Genomic DNA, 19498 nt, shown 5'->3' with positions numbered 1-19498 from the left:
GCATTTTCATACTCTTTACTACATTATATGGTTATGTGCTTTTATCTAGGCCTGAACCTGTTTCTGTGGTAAGTGTGGGACAGAAAGGGGTCATTTCCAAAAAAAGGCAGAAACCACCTGGATGGTGTTTTGCACTCAAAGGATTCCAATACCCACACCTCCTCACAAAAAAGAAAACATTTGGCTAAGATACCAACTTGACTGGTTGAATGCTTTCCCCTCTCCCCCACATATCCAGTACTACACACATACACAACGAATCCAATAAAGCAGCATGACAACCTGGGAAAGCATACTTGATATTATTAGTGATGCTGTACGGGCTTCATTGTGTATGTATTTAGCACTGCTGTACGGAAGAGAGATGAAAGCACACAAAAACCACTCACGTATTTGTCAAGGACACTAACCAAGGAAGATAACGTTTTGGACACTGAAAAACCCCCATAATTTTAAGCTATGGAGTATTTTGCAGATTACTAATATTGACTAATGGTCTCAGACACTGTGATGTTCAAGAATTCTTGGCTAGTGTAAAAGAGTTAGGTATTTTACAATGCACAGTCTTAAGTCTTTCAATCTCACCAGAAAAACAAACCAATCTTGGTGTCGCCTTCAAAGACCAGAACTCCCGTCGGGGTCAGTCCAAGGCTGTAATCATTGCCGTCCCTTGCCTAAGTATCACAGACCAAAACAGGTTGTGTTGAGTTCCACGTGTAGGATCCCATATATGTATAAATCATTCCAATGTATCCCATCCTTCATTGTTAAGGTTAAATACTATTTGTTATTTTATTACAATAACAAAACTCTCTAAAAAGCCTCCTAAATAGCTTATTCTACTCCACAACTCTTTGGAGAGATCAGGATAAAGAAGCAAGGAGAAGAAAGGGTTTCTTTATATGCTTATGGGCTAAAGACCCTTCTTGTGTTATTCTCTACCGTTCTTCCTTTACAATCTATTTAGTCTCTCTATAGACAATTGTGAATTGATACCAGATTAAATCCCGGTCCAATTTTGATTTCATTTACTATGATTTTCACGTAGGCTTCAGGCTGACTGAAATCTGCAGCGCCTATCACATGTTTAAAACACAATATAAATATAGATAGATTAAAATTACAGCCTCCAGAAGCATACACAAATTAGTTCGTACCAAGTGATTACACATAACCAGCCTAAGTACTAAACATTTTAGAAAAGCACCATATTATTACCTTAATCTCATTTGTTTTCCTTTCCTATACAGCACTTTTAGCTTTGCACAATACTTGGAACATTTGGTCTGTAAGAATAACCGTTTCCGAAGAGGTCATCACCTTGTGGACAAACTTACCTTGACTATGTGCATGTCCACCCCATACATTTCCAGCCACTTAGCTTTGTTCAAATAGTTAGTTTCAGCTTGGGCTGGTGTTTGCCCCCTGAAATAAATTTTTTTAAAGTTAAACAGAATCCTGTAAAACTAAGAGCAATGAAAAGAAAAACTAGCATATGGAGAAAGAGGGGAAAAACTGATGTCTATGGGACTGCAAAAAGCAAACATTGCTGGCTCTCTCAAAGTTTACATGAGCACCAAGGCCACCTTTGCAAATTTAAATCTGAAACGCTGATTATTGCAAAAAGCATTGCATTGCAAGATTAGACAAATTAATGATTTCACTGAAACTGTGGAATTTTACCATTCATTGACAGGACTAGAATTTCACCCTGCATTGAAGAGGCAGACATGTAAAAATATCAGTTTTCATGTACATTCTCAACCAAGAACTGTTAGATTTGGTTTCTCATGTTCTATGATGGAATCACATTACGATTATATCTGGGTGAAAGACCACATAGAAATGTCAGCATCATCCCCACTGCATCATTTGCATATGCTTTACCAATGGAAGAGTCAGAAAGTTGATTTGGCAAGCATGGATCAGGAGGCTAAAGTACCTGTATTCCTTCCACTTCTCAAAAATGGCCAGTTCCATCTCTTCAGTTTGAGTGGGCATAAACCTGAACTCAGACACCAGGTCAGGAATATGTTCAGCAGGATCATAGTCTCCAAGTTCAGCTACAAAGAAAGAACTCTGTCAAGTGACATTCCATTCAAGATAAATCCTAGCTTAAAGGCAATAGCTGTAACAAGAACTGGCTTGAGCTGAAATGTCTACCATGATTTGTTTACTTTGTTAAGTGTTCCAGACTCAAAACTTCTCCCACTCCCTACCCCCCATATTTATTGTTTCTACCTGTTTTCATGTGGAAACTGCAGACATTGACAAACGGCGCTACAGCCTAAGCTCTGTACAGAACTTCTGCATCTGCTGATGAAATACTGTTAGTACAGCTGCTCAAAATTTTTCCCGCAAGAAGTTTTCCAGCAACATTTTCTTCTTTTTTTTTTTTTCCTTTTTTTTTTTAATAAAATGGAACTTTTCATGAAAAATTGTCAACATCTTTGAATTGTCAAGATCTTGGAATCTCTTGAAACATTTTCATCAAAATAGTTTTTAAATAGTTACCAAGCAGTATTTCAGTAAAAATTGTTGACTTAAAAAAAAAAGAAAGAGAGAAAAAATGTAAAACTTTCAAGAAAAATGTACCCATTTTGAATCCTGTAGAAAGGAAAGTTTCAAAATTTCCCCCAAAACAGTTTTAATATTTTTCAACCAGCTATGACTACAGATCTCTCTGCAAAAAAATAACTTAGGGGTGCAAAGGCAAGAGTAGGGGAGAGAAACTATTTTTCCTCTTTCCATCAGTGTAAGCACACTAGTGTCACAATGGCTGCGCAACATCAGAGAACTGGCTCCTTTTTCCACGGCTGCTAACACTTAAAAGCCAACCTTTTTCAAACACAGTTGCCTAAAGAAGAGTGCTTATATCTGTAATTAGAAACCTAAATTAACATGGTCTCATTTTCAGTCACCACCTCCAGTGACTTCAAGAGAGTAGTTGGTGCTTCACTCACCTTTGAGAATCAGGAACCTAATTTTGGGCCCCCAAGTTCTGATCAAAAGTGCAAGCAAGAAACTGACCTGCTTGAAAAGTGCAAGTTTTTTGTACAAAAATAAAGGGAAAAACTTTCTGGAAAACAAAATGGAAAAGCCAATTAAATATATAAAATATTTAAAAGGTGCAAAAATTGAGTTAATTAAATATTTTGTTGTATTTACTATACACAAATTTATTTCTTGGAGTTCTGAACACAAAACCTTTAAATAGACTTTTTATACACTTAAAAAAATACTTTGACACAGAGGAAGTCTGTAGATCTACAGTAATTTACTCCCACTATGCCACCTGCCTCTGTTGAAAGGAATGTTGTCAAAGCCTGCTTAGGTTCCAGCTGATTTAAATAAAATCTGCTCAGCTGCCAACCAGACAGTAAGATTAAAGCACTGCTAAAGAACTCACTGTGGAATTAAGAACAGATCTGAAAGTAGAAAGGAAATGCCAATATTTAAGAATAGGGTATATGACCTATTAAGTTCACCCTGCATTTCTAAACACTTGATCTACTGCACTATTAGATCAAACGCATTTATCAATGCCAGTATCTCTCAGAACGGGATGCATTCAAACTGTTTAATATCAAGGGAAAAGCAACAGATTTCTCTTCAACAAGTTTCCCTACCTTAACTACTGGCTCTGAAAGTCAAGGAAAGCGTGGGCCCCTTAATGAATGAAGGAGGCAACCTAGTGACAGAGGATGTGGAAAAAGCTAATGTACTCAATGCTTTTATTTGCCTCCGTCTTCACGAACAAGGTCAGCTCCCAGACTACTGCACTGGACAGCACAGCATGGGGAGGAGGTGACCAGCCCTCTGTGAAGAAAGAAGTGGTTTGGGACTATTTAGAAAAGCTGGACGTGCACAACGATATGCACTGCATCCGAGAGTGCTAAAGGAGTTGGCGGATGTGATTGCAGAGCCATTGGCCATTATCTTTGAAAACTCATGGCGATCGGGGGAGGTCCCGGATGACTGGAAAAAGGCTAATGTAGTGCCCATCTTTAAAAAAGGGAAGGAGGAGAATCCTGGGAACTACAGGCCAGTCAGCCTCACCTCAGTCCCTGGAAAAATCATGGAGCAGGTCCTCAAGGAATCAATTCTGAAGCACTTACAGGAGAGGAAAGTGATCAGGAACAGTCAGCATGGATTCACCAAGGGCAAGTCATGCCTGACTAACCTAATTGCCTTCTATGACGAGATAACTGGCTCTGTGGATGAGGGGAAAGCAGTGGACGTGTTATTCCTTGACTTTAGCAAAGCTTTTGACACCGTCTCCCACAGTATTCTTGCCAGCAAGTTAAAGAAGTATGGGCTGGGTGAATGGACTATAAGGTGGACAGAAAGCTGGCTAGATCGTCAGACTCAACGGGTAGTGACTAATGGCTCCTCGTCGAGTTGGCAGCCGGTATCAATAGGTCGGTCCTGGGGACGGTTTTGTTCAATATCTTCATTAATGATCTGGAGGATGGCATGGACTGCACCCTCAGCAAGTTTGCAGATGACACTGAACTGGGAGGAGTGGTAGATATGCTGGAAGGTAGGGATAGGATACAGAGGGCCCTAGACAAATTAGAGGATTGGGCCAAAAGAAATCTGATGAGGTTCAACAAGGACAAGTGCAGACTCCTGCACTTAGGATGGAAGAATCCAGTGCACTGCTACAGACTAGGGACCGAATGGCTAGGCAACAGTTCTGCAGAAAAGGACCTAGAGGTTACAGTGGACGAGAAGCTGGATATGAGTCAACAGTGTGCCCTTGTTGCCAAGAAGGCCAATGGCATTTTGGGATGTATAAGTAGGGGCATTGCCAGCAGATCGAGGGACGTGATCGTTCCCCTCTATTCGACGTTGGTGAGGCCTTATCTGGAATACTGTGTCCAGTTTTGGGCTCCACACTACAAGAAGGATGCGAAATAATTAGAAAACGTCCAGCGGAGGGCAACAAAAATGATTAGGGGACTGGAACACATGACTTATGAGGAGAGGCTAAGGGAACTGGGATTGTTTAGCCTGCAGAAGAGAAGAATGAGGGGGGATTTGATAGCTGCTTTCAACTACCTGAAAGGGGGTTCCAAAGAGGATGGATCTAGACTGTTCTCAGTGGTAGCAGATGACAGAATGAGGAGTAATGGTCTCAAGTTGCAGTGGGGGAGGTTTAGGTTGGATATTAGGAAAAACTTTTTCACTAGGAGGATGGTGAAGCACTGGAATGCGTTACCTAGGGAGGTGGTGGGATCTCCTTCCCTAGAAGTTTTTAAGGTCAGGCTTACAAAGCCCTGGCTGGGATGATTTAGTTGGGGATTGGTCCTGCTTTGAGCAGGGGGTTGGACTAGATGACCTCCTGAGGTCCCTTCCAACCCTGATATTCTATGATTCTATGATTATCTATACTGGGGTTCTCAAACTTCATTGCACTGCGACCCCCTTCTGACAACAAAAGTTACTACATGACCCCAGGAGGGAAGACCGAAGCCTGAGCCTGCCCGAGCCCCATTGCCCTGGGTGGGAAGCCAAAGCCAAAGCCCAGGGGCTTCATCTCTGGGCAGGGGGCCTGCAACCTGAGCCCCGCTGCCCAGGGCTGAAGCTGAAGCCTGAGCCCTCGGTGGTGGGGCTCATGCTTTGGCCCTGGGCGGTGGGGCTAGGGCTTCAGCTTTGGCTCCGGGCTCCAGCCAGTCTAATGCCAGCCCTGGCGACCCCATTAAAACAGGGTCACAACCTACTTTGGGGGTCCCAACCTGCATTTTGAGAACCACTGATCTACAACACTATTCATATTTAAGCTGAGCAGATCTTTTATAAAATACCTAGGAGAATAAAAAATTTCAGGGATTGACTTAGTCTTCTTTACGAATCACAGCAAGAATAAGCACGATACCAAATAGGTTTTATAAGGTATATGGAGTATATAGAGAGGGACATTTTTCCAGAGTGGTCTATGGTACATTAAACACAGATCACATAACTGAAAAGAATTTCACTGCACAATTCCCTTTGCACCAGTAAAACAAACAAAAACTATAGCCTTCCATTTCTGTGTGGATCCCATCATCTCCAGAACTGTCAACTCAACTGAAAGTGGAAAGAAGCAGACAGTGGCCTGGTCCACATAGAAGTTGTACTGGTGTGAGCTAAATCCACATGATTCAAGTGTAAACCAATGTGGAGTGTCCATACACAAAACTGCATTGGTTTAATGAGACTGGTACAACATCACACCTTTAGTTAAACAAGTGCAATGTGTGTGTAAACAAACCCCCTGTTTGGAACCACTGTAGTTTGGTGCATGATTCCATTAGACCAAGGATGGAACCTGAGGAATTGACTGCACTGAGACACCAGAGGGACAGCCCTGTTCCTGTACAAGGGCAGTTCAAGCCGAGTGCACAGTGAACTGTTAGTCTGAAAGTGGACACTCTTACAAGTCTGAGGAAAAAACGTTTTAGTGGAAAATGAAAACTAACACGTACAGTTCATATTGCACTCTGCAAAGTGCCTGGTGCCAATTCATTTCCTTGGCTAAAATGTGTTTCTTCAAAAGCTCCTTTCACCCTTCCCTAATGTGGCAAAGCACTTTGTAATATATGCTGACAAATTAACAGGCAAGGAAAGTAGGTTTTTCAGCTTTAGGATTACCAAGCCCTGGCCAAGATACTTATCTTTGCACCACAGTGGCAGAGAGAGGAGGATGCAAGACTACAAGGAAGAGTCTACACAGTCATTTCCCCCACCCCACTCACCTTGTAAGGTATAAGCTGCCAACTGGACCGCTGTGTCAAACGGGCATTCCAACCTGCCACAGGAAAAATGGCTCATTAGATAAACCTTTGCGTGACTGTGTTCACAAAGAGGAGACAACTCTCAAGCATTTGAGAGCTGAGATGCGGTTCGTTCCAGTGAATGTCAGATCTTTGATAAGTTGATGCTTGAGATAAGTACTATAATATCCAGGCTACACTAATTTGACTCTTTGAGCCAGCACACCAAGAATACACATTTGCATACACACAGAAGGTATCAAGAGAAAAATATATTCTTGTCAAACTGAATGCTGGGGTTCCTAGTTTTCCTAAGAAACTGTGTTGTTAAATCTCATGTTAAACACACTGTAATTGCCTGAGAGACTCAATGTAGCAAACATACTATACTCCTGGGGGAATTGTGCATCTCTGCGCATGCGCAGAATTCGTGGCCCCCTGCAGATTTCTTTGCTTCCCCACAGAAAAATGACTTCTGATGGGAAAGCAAAGGGAAGCTGCAAGAGCGGTCATGCACCCCCTCCCCGGCACCATAGGCAGGTTGGCTCGGGGGCCCGGAGCAGCTGGTAGAGATGTAAATCACCACCGGGGAGGGGGGGCTGGGCAGTTGTGCAAGTGAGAGAGAGAGACACACAGTGTCCCTCTTGCTCACTACTTCAGCACACTCGGCGTGGAGGGGCAGGGCTTCAGGGTGTTTCTGAGGAGGTAGGCATGGGGCAGGCTCTGTCCCCTCAGGCAGAGCTGAATGTAGTAGCATGCCTGCTTAGTGAATTGTTTTCCATTGTCTTTGTCAATTCCCCCATGAGTATAAAACAGGTGTAAACATTTTAAGGCTCCTTCACATTGCCAGAAGGGTGTAAAGGACGGTATGGCCTTATAAATGCTTAGGGTGCTTTTGTGATTAGAACTGGTCTAAATTTTTGGACTGAAAAAATTTCCTATCAGAATGTGCTCCATGAACTGTTTGCTACTGACCTTTCTGGAGATAGTCAGTAGCCAATATAACTTGTGAGTTTGATTTCCCAGCCCTCACTTGCTCTTCGGTTGCCTATGATGGAACACTGAGCATATATGACTGCATATTTGTTGACTAATAACTAGAAATAAAGGGTCAAATCTAGCTACATTACTATTTGGCAAGGGGGATTGGGGATTTCCTCCATTGCTCCCTACTCGCATTCTCCATTCATAGTATTGTAGTTTAAATAAACTACCGAAATAATTGAAATCGGAGTGATTATATTGCGTTATTTTGACAAATAAAATACGCAGAATTTTAAAATATTGTGCGCAGAATTATTATTTTTTTGGCACAGAATTCCCCCAGGAGGAATACTAATAGTACTTACTTTCCACTGAGAATATCCTGTTTTAGCTGAAGAACAAATAAATACCTATGAAGGTAAAAGAAAGGACAAAATAATCAATTAGAGCTAGCAGTTCTAATGCCAGTCAGTCAGCAGCTGGACAGAAGGAGCTATAACCTGACATTTAAGAACTCAATAAGGTGCAACTTAGATTTAAGATGCTGCACACTGATCTTTCAAGGCCTCTCAGCATGGGCTTGCATAGACTGAGCACAGTGCAAACGAAGAAAAACCCAAATGACGACTTATATGAATTCGGATCAAGGACCTAAAGGAGAAAGAGGAAGATGCTGCAGGATTAGTCCTCTCGTTTCTCGCTCTTGCCCCATCAGGACTCAGTAATGCACCATGTGACGGTCGGCACCACCATTCATTCAAAAGCATGAATGTCTAAATTTTTTCTCAAAAGTGCCTTTGCCTAGATCCCATCCTGAAAACTGGCCACAGGAGAGTGGAACTGGAAGAAAATAAAGTCTCGTGTTACCACCTTGCTCTCCATAGCAAGGCCCTGCAGAAAATCTTAGCTTACAGACTGCTCTTCCTTTGGATTGGGAAGGAAGTGGGGACTAGTACACCTGGCAGTGAAAAACAGCATTACCCTTTTATTCTTCTTCTGGTGGGGATGCCCAAAGAAGAAGCTCCATGAAAGAAATGTCACTTACCCTACGATAACTGGTTTCAGAGTAGCAGCCGTGTTAGTCTGTATCCACAAAAAGAAAAGGAGTACTTGTGGCACCTTAGAGACTAACAAATTTATTTGAGCATAAGCTTTCGTGAGCTACAGCTCACTTCATTGGATGCATTCAGTGGAAAATACAGTGGGGAGATTTATATACACAGAGAACATGAAACAATGGGTGTTACCATACACACTGTAACGAGAGCTATGACCAGTAGGAGAGCGGAGGGGACGGGGACCTTTTGTAGTGATAATCAAGGTGGGCCATTTCCAGCAGTTGACAAGAACAGTAGGGGGAGAAATAAACAAGGGGAAATAGTTTTACTTTGTGTAATGACCTATCCCCTTTGCCATGTACGTTGGCCAAACTGGACAGTCTCTACATAAAATAATAAATGGACACAAATCAGACGTCAAGAATTATAACGTTCAAAAACCAGTCGGAGAACACTTCAATCTCTTTGATCACTTGATTACAGACCTAAAAGTGGCAATTCTTCAACAAAAAAACTTCAAAAACAGAATCCAATGAGAGACTGCTGAATTGGAATTAATTTGCAAACTGGATACAATTAACTTAGGCTTGAATAGAGACTGGGAGTGGATAGGTCATTACACAAAGTAAACCTATTTCCCCTTGTTTATTTCTCCCCCTACTGTTCTTGTCAACTGCTGGAAATGGCCCACCTTGATTATCACTACAAAAGGTTTCCCTCCCGCGCGGCCCCCCCCATCCCTTGCTGGTAATAGCTTACCTTACCTGATCACTCTCGTTACAGTGTGTATGGTAACACCCATTGTTTCGTGTTCTCTGTGTATATAAATCTCTCCATTGTATTTTCCACTGAATGCATCCGATGAAGTGAGCTGTAGCTCACGAAAGCTTATGCTCAAATAAATTTGTTAGGTCTCTAAGGTGCCACAAGTACTCCATTTCTTCGTACAATAACTGTGGTTCTTCTAGATACTGTAGTTAGTGTGGATCCCACTGTAGGTGTGCATAAGCCTCACGTGTGAAAGACTGGAGAGGTATTGTTAAAATAGCAGCATCTGTCTGGGCTGTGCATGGTTTCAACACCACCATGTCCCTATGGAAGGATGTGTAAGGTACTTCAGCTCTGAGTCAGTGAGCTCCAAGCCCTTATGGCTGAAGTGATGTCCATAAAAAAAAAAAGACCATTTTGATGGTCAGGTGGTGTAGTGAACACTCCAACAATGTTTCAAAGGGAGGGTCTGCGAGTTGAGGTCCCATGTGGGAGTTAGGTCTCTAACCAGAAGATAAGCATGAAGGAGGTCACTCAGGAATTTTGATACTGTCAGATTTGAGAAGATTGAGTATGACTGTACTGAACTGTGATACTCCAATATTCCTGCCAGGTGAACTTAGAAAATGTTAAATGCTAGTCCAACCTGCTTCTGGTGCAGCATGTAGTCAAGGATCGTCAGTCTTGGGGCCTCCACTTGGGCTATCTGGTTTTGGGCAGCCCATATGGAAAAAATTTCCATTTGGAGAAGTAAGTCTTCCTAGTGGGAAGCTTCCTGCTTCGTACAAGAATCTCCTGAGCCTGTAGGGAGCACTCTGTCAGGAGTGCTCAACCAGCCTACATCCAAAACATCAGTGCAATGACTGCAGATCTAGGTGCAGAATTTCACCACTGTTCTGAGATATTATGTGCAAGCAGGTCAGAAGGTGTATGGGGCGGGGAAGGGCGGACACGAGGACATCTGCAGTATGCCCAACAGCCCAACTGTCTTGGCCAGCATGAGGCTACCAACACGATCATAGCCTTGTCCTGTCTGATCTGGACCACTGGATCCCATTCCCAAGAGAGTGAGAGAGACCATGACGTGTGCACAAGAGGCCAGGGATTGTGGCGGGTATCTATCTAGACTCATGGTGGTTTAGAAGCACACAGATCCAGTACAAGGGTCCAACTGCAGAAGCCTGGTGTGTGTCCACCAGTGGGTCCACCGGTCTGTGATACCCTTCCTTGCTATCACTCTGTCCCATGTTAGAAAGCCATATTTGGCCAGTAAGGATTAGCAATTAGCCACCAACAGCTGTGTGCAGCAAAGTACAACTTTCTCCCAAATAAGCTGAGCCTTTTGGTATCCTCTGGGGTACCTCTTACTGGACTTCATCTTTTCTTGTACCGCAACTAAGGAGAGTGGGTGAGGAGAGCCTAGGAGCACTCAAACCCCATAGGAGGTACTCAATATCTCTTCGTGACTCATTTCAGAATGGGCATTATTGTGGCCAGTATCTGCCACAGTGACTTTGGCAGGGCCAAGCAGTGCCTCATTTATAGGGAAGGCAATACTGGATGAACTGCTGCACAAGGTATCTTGTGGATTTTCTCCGCTATGACTGAAGTCTTGAACTTCGAAGTCTTGATCTCCAAAGTTTGTACAATCATCAAAAGGAACTTCCGGAATACTTTTTTAGTCATCTGGTGCTGGTCCTGCTGCTGAAAATACAGCTTCATGAGGTGACAAGTTTGACTAGTCCTTTGATGACAGTACACGGCGTTGGTACTGCGGTGTCCCTGGATACGGCTCTTTCTGGTACTCTGGCCAATGATGCTGATGAGGAATGCCCTCTTCCTCTTTTTCAAGAGGAGTGGAGATGAGCTTCTCAATGCCTGAGATGGCAGGCCTGGTACCCCAATAGGGCAATGGTGGAATGCCATAGAAGTACGGCTCGCTTGTTGGATAATGGCCAATCCAGAGCTATTCCTGACGAGCTGGTGGAAGCTGAGCCCTGTAGGGTAAGCTGGCAGAACTATCTGAAGTGTTAACCACTGACCTCAGAGAAGAAGTCTCTCTACTGGAAGATGGAGGGTATGTGTGCCCCAGTGATGGTGAAGAGCCGACCTCCTCCAGGGACAGCACTGAAGAGTATGGTGCTTTCAATACTGGAGTCTGTACTGGTGCAAGTCAGCGTCTTGGTACCGACAATGATCTTGCTTCTCCTCCCAGCTCATCCTCCTCAGTCTGTTGATGCTGATGGATGCATCACCGGAATCGGGTCACTGCTGGAGGAATTGGCCAAATCATATGGTGCTCCTTCTCCTCAACCCTAGATGTCATGTAGGGCACGGTGGATTTATCTCCAGAGGCTTTATGGCATCTGTCCTTCTTGGAAAACACTGAGCTCTGTCTGGAGTCTCTGCCTCAGTATTTGGAGTGGCACTTCTGTGTACAAGACTGAGACCAGAGGTGTTGGTGCTGGGTCATTCCTTGGTGCTGTCTTCTCTGCACCAATCTCAGGCATTGCTCGTATGCTAGATGGGGCAGCACATGAAACTGGTTTGTCTGCCAGCAGAATTCTTAGAACTTGTCTCCTCTTAGTCTGATGAGACCTTAATGGAACGTTAGCTTCCCATCTTATGACTTACATATTCTGATGAAGAACGAGAAGCAGACCGAGCATCTGCTCAGTATATGAAATTCTTCCAAAAAGAAGAGTCACCAGCTGTGCTTATCTTTCTGGGTAATTAGTTCATCGCAGGATGGTAATTAGTTCATCGTGGAGCTTAAAGCCCACAGGTTTTGAGTTCACTATGCTAAGGATCCCTATTCAGAAGGCTCTGGTTGGCCAAGTTCAGTTCAGACAGATGGAGACAGCTCATGGTGGCAGATACAGAAGATCAGAAGTAATTATGAAGATTTTTTTCAAAGATTTGTAGACATTTAGCCTGAGCTGAGAACTAGCAGGTAGGACAGTTTTCAGGTTCGGTGTTGCTGCCATGGGAAGTAAGGGGGAACTGCGGGAGCCTTGTGGCCACCCTGTCCTTTATGCCCTGGTATAGGAGTGCAAAGCAGCACAAGGTGCATGAGCTGCCCCAGATGCTGCTATTACAAAAAAAAAAAAGCTCTAATCTCACGTGCAAGAGGCAAACATGCATTTAAACTGATATCCACACTGACACTTACTTGAGCTAACAATGCACCTTCGCCTTGCTTATGAGTAACAGAGGATCTGCAATGTTTACAATTAATGGGAATAGGAGAACACAAGAAAGAATTGACCACTCTTGCCAAGACAGTTTCTCCACTAATAGCACTGATCCACTCTGCAGAAGCAGAATTGCCTTCTACAAATAATCTCTGTTGTCCAAACCTGGTAAGTTTTGCCCTTTTTCTGAACTCAGCTGGGAACATCAATGACCCTTCTGGTGTATATATAACTGTAAGACTATGATGCTAAATATATCATTTCATATTTAATGATCCTCCAGCATTAAGGAAAATATATTGAATTAAGTAACAGGAACCCTGGGGTGTTAAGTCACAAAGCATATATACACAAAGCAATCTTGTGGTGTCTAGATATATACGTAGGTTAGTACCAGATGAAAAGCAGGACTACCCAGGGATTCCAACAAGCTCTTTTCTGATTGAAACCCAGGTTTAGCCATGACTTAAATCCTGCATGCGTACTACTGTGGACTCACATCTCAGTACGATGGTGAAATAATCTTCTTCAATTTGCTTATGCTTTGCATGGATCCTGCAAATGATGGGGCCTAACTGAGTTCACTTATACCAGAGAGAAATTCACAGTTACAAATGCATTTTAATGTTTTTCTGTCCAAAAACATAGCTAGATATCACATGGCTTTAAATTAACCACAACTGATAAGAGACTGAAGTCAGGAGTGGGACAAAACGTAAGCTGCCCACTATCCCACTGGCTCAGAACCTATGGCCACCCTATTAGCAGAGCTTATTAAATAAGGCAACCCCCCCAACGTGTCAAATAATGTATTCAATGAATATTGGGGAAAAAAGACAATGGACACAGAATCCAAAAAATCCCAACAGCAGCCAAACAGCTCTATTCATAGAGCTGCAGGCTTCGAAGGAATCCCAAGGGGTCATCTAGTTTAGAGGTTCCCAAACTAAGGAGAGTGCTCCCTTGGATTATCAGGGGGACGTCAAGACCTGATGGGCCGTGCTGATGGGTCAGGTCAGAGAGGGCTCTGTCAGGCAGGAGAAGTGAATGGAGCACTGTGTGGGCGGTTCCAGCTGTAAGGACCAGTGTCCCCTCCCGTCTCACTCCCCCACTGCTGCAGCAGCCACCAATCAGCAGTTACCATTCTCCACTGGGGAGGCCAGTGGGGACTCTGCAAGCAGGGAGTTGAAGGATGCACCTCAGAAGTACTGAGCCCTCAGCCACACAGAACCTCCTTCTGATTCAGCTGTTCAGAGTGGCCCCAGGGCACACAGCCCAATCTGCTTCCTCTACTGAACAAAGCCTGGACAGGGAAGTGGAGGGGGCTCTATCCGGCAGGGGGGCCAATACTCCAGGGTTGCAGTCTTCCATTCCCCACCTGACCCTTCAGCATGGCCCTATTCACTTCTCCCTCCACAGTTCCCTTTCTCCTGCTAATATATCCCAGAACATAAACATAAGCTGTAGCTCACGAAAGCTTATGCTCAAATAAATTGGTTAGTCTCTAAGGTGCCACAAGTACTCCTGTTCTTTATACAATTGTGTAGATCACACTCAAGTTACCTTGTTAACTCTTCACGGAGATTGTTAGGCTCAGAGGAGTAAAATTTTACACGAAGATGCAGACAGTATGGAGGGCCAACTGCAAAGTAAATGAATTGAAGAAATTGATAACAACAGGATATTACCTGGGAAAGGTCCGAATTTGTTATAGAACAGAAGCACATATACCAGAAGTCTGCCTATCAATGGTTTTGACCCAGCATAAGGTGTCTGAGAAAAGAATTCCCTTGTGACATGAGATTTTCCTTTTTTTAAATCACACACTAACAGACACACAAAATAGTTTGTTTTACATATTACAAGTCAACCCAGCCGTCTTAAACCATTAAGTTGATTGGTCTTGCCAAGAACAGACAAATCTAGGTTAATCCCAATATTTAAGCACTCTATTCATCATCATTTAGAAAGTCATGGATTTTGGCTCTGCACTCAGCCAAATTCTTAGAAACTCTGCTGTCCTATGTAAAACACTTGCAGAGCTCTGGGGAGTACCTGCTGTTGACAGGTTATGCCACCATATTCCACAGAGTTTTAGACCCAATTTGGTGGGGGTGAACAGTCCCTCTTTGGGAGCATCATCTTTCTTGAAGGCAGAGAGTTAATCCAGACAAAGAATGGATTAACGGTTCTTTGAAACTGCAGAGCTCTAGATGGATTTGTGCGTTGAAACTAGGATCCTTTTCTCTGACATCCCTTCCAAGATTTACATTTTATTAAAGTAGCATCGCAAGACCCTAAAGACTGTACAGTTGCAGTGAAGAAGCTGCTGAACATAGTCAGCCAAGATTGACATACTAACATATCCAAAATTATCCAGTGATAGATTATCACTGAATCTATCCAATAAGCTGCTACCAAACTTTATGCCATCTGTGGTGATTTGATAGGCAGACCACACACGGATTAGGGCATTCTACAACCACCAAGCAGAGGGGGCTCTGAGACAGTTTTTCATTTAGTGAGGACAAGGCTCTACATCTGCTGAAGAAACTGTAAAGCTATGATGCTAAATAAATCATTTCATATTTAATGATCCTCCAGCATTAAGGAAAATATATTGAATTAAGTAACAGGAACCATGGAGTGTTAAGTCACCACTAGGCACGTATCAAGATTTTGTCACCACATCGCTCCTTTCAGGACACTGCCTATTCCTGGCAGGATGACTTCTAGTGTTGCAAATACACAAGACTACATGTCCCCACAATCTATATTGCTACTTGATTGGATGAAAAAAGAAATTTAAAAGGACACTTACTTTTAACTTGTTTTTTAATGCTCTTTGTGTTGTCCAACCAATGCTGAAAGACACAGAATCCTTGAGTTGAAATTGTTTTATCATAAGGTAAGGAGAAATCTTTACAAAAAGAAACACAGATGTAAACCAAGTCACAAAGGTTAGCCATACATTAGGAAGGACCGTCTTAAAATAGCGAGCAGTCCCACTAAAACAAAGCCTAATCTGAATCCTTTATGGCTAACGCCCCAGTCTGCTTATCAAAGCATTTTATTCTAAATAACATGGGTTAACCCATACAAAAAGTGTGTCACAGAGCAGACTTCTTAAGGGGATATGTGAACACAGAAGCACCACATCATAGTGCATTAGAATAGAGTTTATTTCAAGTGAAAATGATCAAGACACAGAATTAGTTTCAAGTGATTACAGCAGACAGCATCCATGCAGCAATACAACATGTAGAAGTCAGTGCTCAACAGAACATTTATCTGTCTGGAGTACTGATACACAAACAATCCATGTTAATGATACCACATGCTTCCAGGAGAACAAATCAGTTCCTGCAGGAGCACAGACAGTGTGAGATAAATTCACATCGCATTAAATGAGGATTTCAATGTCTGATACCTGCCTCAGTTTGTATTCTACACTTTTGGGAAGGGAAAAATAATGAAGGAATTATTTTTCTCCCTCACAAACATTTCCTCTAGGAATACGTGGTTAGACGAAGCCTTGGTGTTATTTATTAATGAATGTACATGGGGCCTTTACCTTAAGAGGAAATCCTGATTTTACTGAAAAATACTTATAACTAACTTTTTAAAATGCTGAAAATGAGATCGTAAAGTTTTAGTGGTGCAAAAAAAATGGGAGTAGAAAATACCACATCATTTCAATTATCTTGGTTATAAGATAATGAAGCTAATGAAGAGTACCTTCGTGAGCAGGCTGGCTAACCTAGTGAGAAGGGCTGTAAACTAGGTTCACCGGGGGAAGGAGACCAAAGCCTTGAAGTAAGTGGGGAAGTGGGATACCAGGAGGAAGCACGAGCAGGAGAGCGCGAGAGGGGAGGGCTCCTGCCTCATACTGAGAAAGAGGGACGATCAGCGAGTTATCTTAAGTGCCTATACACAAATGCAAGAAGCCTGGGAAACAAACAGGGAGAACTGGAAGTCCTGGCACAGTCAAGGAATTATGATGTGATTGGAACAACAGAGACTGGGTGGGATACCTCACATGACTGGAGTACTGGCATGGATGGATATAAACTGTTCAGGAAGGACAGGCAGGGCAGAAAAGGTGGGGGAGTTGCATTGCATGTAAGAGAGCAGTATGACTGCTCAGAGCTCTGGTATGAAACTGCAGAAAAATCTGAGAGTCTCTGGATTGAGTTTAGAAGTGTGAGCAACAAGGGTGATGTCGTGGTGGGAGTCTGCTATTGATCACCGGACCAGGGGGATGAGGCTTTCTTTTGGCAACTAAAGGAAGTTACTAGATTGCAGGCGCTGGTTCTCATGGGAGACTTCAATCACCCTGATATCTGCTGGGAGAGCAATACAGCAGTGCACAGACAACCCAGGAAGTTTTTGGAAAGTGTAGGGGACAAGTTCCTGGTGCAAGTGCTGGAGGAACCAACAAGGGGCAGAGCTCTTCTTGACCGCTGCTCACAAACTGGGAAGAATTAGTAGGGGAAGCTAAAGTGGACGGGAACCTGGGAGGCAGTGACCATGAGATGGTCAAGTTCAGGATCCTGACACAGGGAAGAAAGGAGAACAACAGAATACAGACCCTGGACTTCAGAAAAGCAGACTTTGACTCCCTCAGGAAACTGATGGGCAGGATCCCCTGGGAGAATAACATGAGGGGGAAAGGAGGCCAGGAGAGCTGGCTGTATTTTAAAGAATCCTTATTGAGGTTACAGGAACAAACTATCCCGATGTGTAGAAAGAATAGTAAATATGGCAGGCGATCAGCTTGGCTTAACAGTGAAATCCTTGCTGATCTTAAACACAAAAAAGAGGCTTACAAGAAGTGGAAGATTGGACAAATGACCAAGGAGGAGTATAAAAATATTGCTTGGGAATGCAGGAGTGAAATCAGGAAGGCCAAATCACACTTGGAGTTGCAGCTAGCAAGAGATGTTAAGAGTAACAAGAAGGGTTTCTTCAGGTACGTTAGCAACAAGAAGAAAGTCAAGGAAAGCGTGGGCCCCTTACTGAATGAGGGAGGCAACCTAGTGACAGAGGATGCGGAAAAAGCTAACGTACTCAATGCTTTTTTTGGCTCCGTCTTCACGAACAAGGTCAGCTCCCAGACTACTGCACTGGACAGCACAGCATGGGGAGGAGGTGACCAGCCCTCTGTGAAGAAAGAAGTGGTTCGGGACTCTTTAGAAAAGCTGGACGAGCACAAGTCCATGGGGCCGGATGCGCTGTATCCGAGAGTGCTAAAGGAGTTGGCGGATGTGATTGCAGAGCCATTGGCCATTTATCTTTGAAAACTCATGGCGATTGGGGGAGGTCCCGGATGACTGGAAAAAGGCTAATGTAGTGCCCATCTTTAAAAAAGGGAAGGAGGACAATCCGGGGAACTACAGGCCAGTCAGCCTCACCTCAGTCCCTGGAAAAATCATGGAGCAGGTCCTCAAGGAATCAATTCTGAAGCACTTAGAGGAGAGGAAAGTGATCAGGAACAGTCAGCATGGATTTACCAAGGGCAAGTCATGCCTGACTAACCTAACTGCCTTCTATGACGAGATAACTGGCTCTGTGGATGAGGGGAAAGCGGTGGACGTGTTGTTCCTTGACTTGAGGAAAGCTTTTGACATGGTCTCCCACAGTATTCTTGCCAGCAAGTAAAAGAAGTATGAGCTGGATGAATGGACTACAAGGTGGACAAAAAGCTGGCTAGATCGTCGGGCTCAACGGGTAGTGATCAATGGCTCCACGTCAAGTTGGCAGCTGGTATCAAGTGGAGTACCCCAAGGGTCGGTCCTGGGGACGGTTTTGTTCAATATCTTCATTAATGATCTGGAGGATGGCATGGACTGCACCCTCAGCAAGTTTGCAGATGACACTAAACTGGGAGGAGCGTAAATACGCTGGAAGGTAGGGATAGGATACAGAAGGCCCTAGACAAATTAGAGGATTGGGCCAAAAGAAATCTGATGAGGTTCAACAAGAACAAGTGCAGAGTCCTGCACTTAGGACGGAAGAACCCCATGCACCGCTACAGACTAGGGACCGAATGGCTCAGCAGCAGTTCTGCAGAAAAGGACTTAGGGGTTACAGTGGACGAGAAGCTGGATATGAGTCAATAGCGTGCCCTTGTTGCCAAGAAGGCCAATGGCATTTTGGGATGTATAAGTAGGGGAACTGCCAGCAGATCGAGGGATGTGATTGTTACCCTCTATTCGACATTGGTGAAGCCTCATCTGGAATACTGTGTCCAGTTTTGGGCTCCACACTACAAGAAGGATGCGAAATAATTAGAAAACGTCCAGCGGAGGGCAACAAAAATGATTAGGGGACTGGAACACATGACTTATGAGGAGAGGCTAAGGGAACTGGGATTGTTTAGCCTGCAGAAGAGAAGAATGAGGGGGGATTTGATAACTGCTTTCAACTACCTGAAAGGGGGTTCCAAAGAGGGTGGATCTAGACTGTTCTCAGTGGTAGCAGATGACAGAACAAGGAGTAATGGTCTCAAGTTGCAGTGGGGGAGGTTTAGGTTGGATATTAGGAAAAACTTTTTCACTAGGAGGATGGTGAAGCACTGGAATGCGTTACCTAGGGAGGTGGTGGAATCTCCTTTCTTTGAGGTTTTTAAGGTCAGGCTTGACAAAGCTCTGGCTGGGATGATTTAGTTGGGGATTAGTCCTGCTTTGAGCAGGGGGTTGGACTAGATGACCTCCTGAGGTCCCTTCCAACC

At 43.7% G+C, this 19498-nt stretch overlaps 1 protein-coding gene across 6 annotated transcripts in view; it reads right to left on the bottom strand.

Annotated features, from left to right (window-relative positions):
* Window positions 1-19498, bottom strand: part of EPB41L5 (erythrocyte membrane protein band 4.1 like 5) — a 113001-nt gene that overhangs the window by 76151 nt on the left and 17352 nt on the right. For all 6 annotated transcript variants that reach the window (XR_014713567.1, XR_014713568.1, XR_014713569.1 and 3 more), the window contains exons 4-10: window positions 15587-15629; window positions 14329-14407; window positions 8111-8155; window positions 6744-6796; window positions 1943-2063; window positions 1338-1425; window positions 586-674 (exon numbers count right to left, since the gene is read on the bottom strand). Coding sequence is in view for 2 of the 6 variants with exons in the window: in XM_084643205.1 (XP_084499331.1) it covers window positions 586-674; window positions 1338-1425; window positions 1943-2063; window positions 6744-6796; window positions 8111-8155; window positions 14329-14407; window positions 15587-15629 (518 nt within the window). In the remaining 4 variants the exon portion in view is untranslated. The remainder of the gene's footprint in view (window positions 1-585; window positions 675-1337; window positions 1426-1942; window positions 2064-6743; window positions 6797-8110; window positions 8156-14328; window positions 14408-15586; window positions 15630-19498) is intronic.

This window comes from Lepidochelys olivacea, assembly GCF_965140295.1.
Source record: "Lepidochelys olivacea isolate rLepOli2 genome assembly, chromosome: 11".
NCBI lineage: Eukaryota > Metazoa > Chordata > Testudines > Cheloniidae > Lepidochelys > Lepidochelys olivacea.
Note: the sequence above shows the minus strand (reverse complement) of the source record. Positions and strands in the feature narration are given on the sequence as shown.